Source organism: Lolium perenne, chromosome 3 (assembly GCF_019359855.2).
Source record: "Lolium perenne isolate Kyuss_39 chromosome 3, Kyuss_2.0, whole genome shotgun sequence".
In the NCBI taxonomy this organism is placed as follows: Eukaryota; Viridiplantae; Streptophyta; class Magnoliopsida; order Poales; family Poaceae; genus Lolium; species Lolium perenne.
This window is the reverse complement of record NC_067246.2, coordinates 74,192,592-74,198,325: the sequence shown is the minus strand read 5'-3', so window position 1 is coordinate 74,198,325 and position 5,734 is coordinate 74,192,592. Positions and strand designations below refer to the sequence as shown.

Genomic DNA, 5,734 nt, shown 5'->3' with positions numbered 1-5,734 from the left:
ATATGCTGTTCTTCTCCGACTTTGTCGATGGGAGGCAGCGTATCTTGGTCCAAGACAGCACGGGAACGTCCCCCGGTCGACGTGCCACAGCGACATGTGCCTCGTAGGCTTGTTCATCGACTCACAAAGCCTCGTTGGCGATGGTGCTTTTTTGCATCTTGCAACGTTGGAGGCTCGGCATCTCTTCTTGCGTTCGTCTTGGCGGCGTTGGAATTGGACGGTGGCCACTGGCTACGGTGGTTGCAGGAAACCCTAGGAATCATTTTGTATTTCTCGATCTTTTAGGGTTTTATCTGCAAATTCAGGGTAATCATTTTATTTCGGTTTGTCTTTTAGTTTCCACATTTGTTGCTTCATGTATGTAATTTGGTTTTCGATTAATGAAATATGTGGTCGCTCTAAAAAAAACATTGACATTGTCCGCGATTTCACACAGGAATATAACTATATATATCCTGAAATTTGCCTATATATACCCCAAGGGCAGAGGAAGCAGGATCAGATCACCATACATGCTCTGCCTTGCAAACGGCACCTAATTGTTTTGGTGTAATTTCGGGTTAAAAATGTGCAGTATGGTGGTTTCACATTTGTAAGGCCAAAATTGCAGTTTTTTTTGTTCTTGTGCAATTTTAGATTTAGAAATGAAGCCTGAATGAAACATATTTTTTGGTACATTTGGGTTTTGAAGTGTATTTTAGACAACTAGTTATTTTTTAATTAGCAATAACACATAGGGCAGGCAGGTGTGTGAACGGGAGAGAAGGAGAAGGAAGATTGCTTGTACTTACTGTAGCAATTCTCCAGGCCACTGATGGAAAATTGCTGCTCATACATAGCTCGCCAGATTAAAGTCCCGCCCCACTTAGCTAAGAGTCTTAAGACAATTTGAATTTTCCCTTTCTTATTTTAGATATTTTTTGTTTTGTTTTGTTTTGAAGCTAAGGGTAGCCTACCATCCATCACAACTTTGACATTTTCAGCGGTTTCACACAGGTATATATATCCTGAATTCCTGATATTTGCCTATATATACCCCAAGGACAGAGCAAGCAGGATCAGATCACCATACCTGCTCTGCCTTGCAAACACATTCACATCCTTTAGCTCTCTCCTTGCCATTGCACTGCATTGCAGTCTTCTTCCTTCAACCTCGAAAGAGTCCTGTTCCATTTCTTGCGGAAGGGTCGAGGCCATCATGGTTGGCAAGTTATTGCCCGCTGCTTCGCCTGCCCTGTCGCACGTAGCGACCTCCGGCTCCCACGGCGAGGACTCCCCCTACTTCGCCGGGTGGAGAGCCTACGACGACGACCCCTACGATGCCGTCTCCAACCCAAGCGGCGTCATCCAGATGGGCCTCGCGGAGAACCAGGTCTCCTTCGACCTCCTGGAGGGGTTCCTGAGGGAGCACCCTGAGGCGGCCGGGTGGGGCGGCGCCGCTGCCGGCTCCGGCGTGGCCAGCTTCAGGGACAACGCTCTGTTCCAGGACTACCACGGCCTCAAAACCTTCAGAAAGGTACGCTGCAGAATACACGCGCTTACGCAAGAGAGTGTGCTCTGCTTTCGTTTGTTTTCCTTGCTTGTGTCGAACGCCGTGGACTGACCGTTTTGCTTGCAGGCGATGGCCAGCTTCATGGAGAAGATAAGGGGCGGCAAGGCGAGGTTTGACCCTGACCGCATCGTGCTCACCGCCGGCGCGACGGCCGCCAACGAGCTGCTCACGTTTATCCTCGCCAACCCCGGAGACGCGCTGCTGATCCCCACTCCGTACTACCCAGGGTAAGCAACCACGCATCCATCAAGCACACACCTACACTCTCTATACTGTTCCATTGGCCGTGCACTTGTCCTGACATGCATGGCGCCGTGCAGGTTTGATCGGGACTTGCGTTGGAGGACTGGCGTGAACATCGTGCCGGTGCACTGCCACAGCGCCAACGGGTTCCAGGTCACGGTCGCCGCGCTCGAGGCTGCGTACGAGGAGGCCGCCGCGGCGGGGATGCGCGCCGCCGGCGTCCTGCTCACGAACCCGTCCAACCCACTCGGCACGACCATGAAGAGGTCCGTGCTGGAGGACGTGCTCGACTTCGTGGTGCGCAAGAACATCCACCTCATCTCCGACGAGATCTACTCCGGCTCGGTGTTCGCCGCGCCGGACCTCGTCAGCGTGGCCGAGCTCGTCGAGTCGCGGCCTGACGTCGCCGAGCGCGTGCACATCGTGTACAGCCTCTCCAAGGACCTGGGGCTCCCTGGGTTCCGCGTCGGCGTGGTGTACTCGTACAACGACGCCGTGGTCACCACCGCGCGGCGCATGTCCAGCTTCACGCTCGTGTCGTCGCAGACGCAGAAGACGCTCGCCGCCATGCTCTCCGACGACGCGTTCGCCGAGGAGTACATCCGCACCAACCGCGAGCGCCTCAGGATGCGGCACGACCACATGGTTGCCGGGCTGGCACGCGCCGGCGTGCCGTGCCTGCAGGGAAATGCTGGGCTGTTCGTGTGGATGGACATGCGGCGGCTGCTTCTCGGCGGGGGCGGCGAGGCGACCGTCGCCGACGAGCTGAGGCTGTGGGACCTGATGCTTCACGAGGTGAAGCTCAACATCTCGCCGGGGTCGTCGTGCCATTGCTCGGAGCCCGGGTGGTTCAGGGTGTGCTTCGCCAACATGAGCTTGGACACGCTGGATGTTGCACTGGCCAGGATGGGCCGCTTCATGGACAGGTGGAACAAGGCGACAACACAGCAATAGACCAATTCTTCAAAACGAAAACAAAAAAACAGCATTAGGCAAGTAAAAGTATTTTTTGTGGCAAATCCATTGCCATTGCAGTCAATTGAGGTAGTTCTCAATCGAGCTTGATGACATCAATTTTGTAACGGGATTTTTCTCTCCATTGGAGAAATGATAATATATTGGCCCTTGTTTTAAATCGTACTATAAAGAGTGGTTAGTTCTTGGAATAGGTCTACTTTACTCTCTTAAACTATTGCCTTGGTTCACTTAACCGCTGAAAAACAAACTGGGCTTAGTGAACCTCCTATATATATTGTATACGGAAGACTTTAACACTTCACCAGCTCTAGAAAAGCAATTTCGATCATAAAAAATCTCAAAAATATGAAAAAATAAACATGTTGGTTATGTAGTAAAATATTTTTTGCTTGCATACAAATATAAGTGTAGCATCAAAAGTAACATGTTTAATCATATTTGTAGATAGGTGGAAATTAATTACGTTTTGTAATAAAACATTAAAGGTATATATGTTTCTTTTTGGACTTTTTCATGTTCTATGGAAGTCCATAAGCACTGTTTTGCTTCTATCTTTCTGAAAACAAGTTGGGGCTAGAGTGCTCGAGGATTATGGTAGAAGTGAATATGCGCTAAACCATATGTTCAGGAATGGAAATTTGCATGTGGGTTGTGGTTTTGCGTGTTTGGGTATTAAGTGCTACTATATGTTCTTATCCATGATACTTCATTTACCAATATGATGATTTTTTCTTATTTTGCTTAATCAAGTTTTTTTTGTTTTTTCTAGACCCAAAAAATAATAAAATTAGGTACTTTAAGAAATCTTGATCCGACTTCAAAAAAATAAACAAACCAAAAAATTGTAATTCAACCAAAAAAATTCATTTTTCCTGCATTCCATGTCCTTTACAACTACAATATAGCTGGTTATTCCTATATTTCATAGTTCCACCTCATTTGTACATTTATAATTTGAGCAACCTAATTGTTTGGCCAAAGTAGACCAAAATATACTATTTCTGAACCCCACCAAAGTAAGCAATTTCTTGCTAGGTTAGGATTTTTTTAACTGAATCGCAATTTCCATAGATATTTCTAAAGATATAAACTAGTATAATTAGAGGATCATATCGTGAGCCTTGCAAAATCGGTATTTGCATATCCAAATAAAGTTGGGACTAGAGTGTTTGAGGATAATTGTACAAGTGAATATGCTATAAACCATATGTTTATGAATGAAAGTCTGCATGTGGGTTATGGTTTTGTATGTATGGGCATGTACTTCATTTATCTATATGATGAAAAAATAATTTCTTTTTATTTTGGTTCAACACTATAGACTGAACTGTAATGATCGTAGTACCCAATTTTTTTGTTCTTTTGGATCAAAAATTAATAAATATAGTCACTTTAAGATACTATGTTCCTACTTTGGAAGAATTGCTAAACGAAAATATTGGAATTCAAATAAAATCTGTCATTAGTTATGCAAGCGGGAGCCATACCCATGGCCTCTCTAATGCAGTCCATGCCCTTTAGAACGACGATGTAGCTGATAATTTCTATATTTCATAGTTCCTCCTTTTTTGTACATTTATAATTTGAGAAACTTTGAGCAACAAAATTATTTGGCCAAAGTAGACCTAACCAACTTGTTTTCAGACCCCACCAAAGTAACCAATTTATTTTCTAGGTTTAGATTTTTCGGACTGAATCCCAACCCCAATAGACATTTCTAAAGATATACTACTACTATAAGTTGACAATCCTATCACGAGTCTTGCAAAATTGGCATTTGCATATCAAAATAAAGGATGCCATTTGGGGCATCAATCAATATCGGAATATGATTAAACAGTACCCCTTTGTTCATGAATACAAGGCCATATCCTTTTTCGTGCCAAACTTTGACTAATGATTTAATTAACCAAATATAAGTTATATGTCATCTAAAAATATATCATTGAAAATTTTCATTGAAATGTTTATTCGGTGATATATTTTTAAATTGCATGCAACTAACATTGCTTGAGCAATATATTAATCAAAGTTTGCCTAAAAAATAAAGTGGTCTTGTATTCTAGAACGGATGGAGTAGTAGCTTTTAAGTGGAGCTAGTGAGCCATGAATCCCATGATGTACCGCCTCCAGTTGCTTGCAATTGGGATCTACTTTGCTTGTGAGTGGATGATTTCTCTTCCAATCGCCCTAAGTACTCCCTCTATCCTAAAATATAAGACCAACACACATTTCAAGGTAAATCTTCAACTAGTAATTTGACTACCAAAATATAATTTATATGTCAACAAAACTGTACCATTGAATTCATATTTGAAAGATGTTTCCAACAATACATTTTTAATGTCATATAATTTATATTTTGTTGGCCAAATTATTCGTTAAAGCTTTTTCTCGAACTATGGAGTGTGACCTTACATAAAAAAGGATGGAGTAGTAGCTCTCAACAACGCATTTTTGATGTCATATAACTTATATTTTATTAGTCAAATTATTGATCAAAGTTTCGTCTCGATCGAACTACGAAGTGACCTTACATACAAAAACGGATGGAGTAGAAGCTGCCAACAACACATTTTTGATGTCATATAACTTATATTTTGTTAGTCAAATTATTGATTAAACTTTCGTCTCAATCGAACTACGAAGTGACATTACATACACAAACGGTAATACACAGCTAGTGCGAGAAAACGTTGGTAAATGGTAATACACACCTAGGAGAGAAGCCAACAAACATAAACTGCCTGATGAGTCGAGAGACGTACGTACGTAACGTACACTTTCGATGATTGGTATCTGTCAAGACAGGCTCTCCTTCGCCAGGCTGGAGCAATGCTCGACACATCGACAGGTGCAAGACAAGAAGGAGACGGGAACCGAGAGATCCCCTGGATCGTCCAAGGCAGCACACGTCGGAACGCAGGCAGGCAGCAATATTCTTGTGTTCCGGCATCTCTG

The 5,734-nt window shown here is 43.8% G+C and overlaps 1 protein-coding gene across 1 annotated transcript; it reads left to right on the top strand.

Annotated features, from left to right (window-relative positions):
• Window positions 1-1,073: 1,073 nt before the first annotated feature.
• LOC127341503 (1-aminocyclopropane-1-carboxylate synthase 5) lies at window positions 1,074-2,935 on the top strand. Its single transcript, XM_051367372.2, has 3 exons — window positions 1,074-1,516; window positions 1,619-1,779; window positions 1,873-2,935. Exons 1-3 carry the CDS (start codon window positions 1,199-1,201, stop codon window positions 2,747-2,749), a joined length of 1,356 nt encoding a protein of 451 aa, XP_051223332.1. The 5' UTR covers window positions 1,074-1,198; the 3' UTR covers window positions 2,750-2,935.
• Window positions 2,936-5,734: the final 2,799 nt, after the last annotated feature.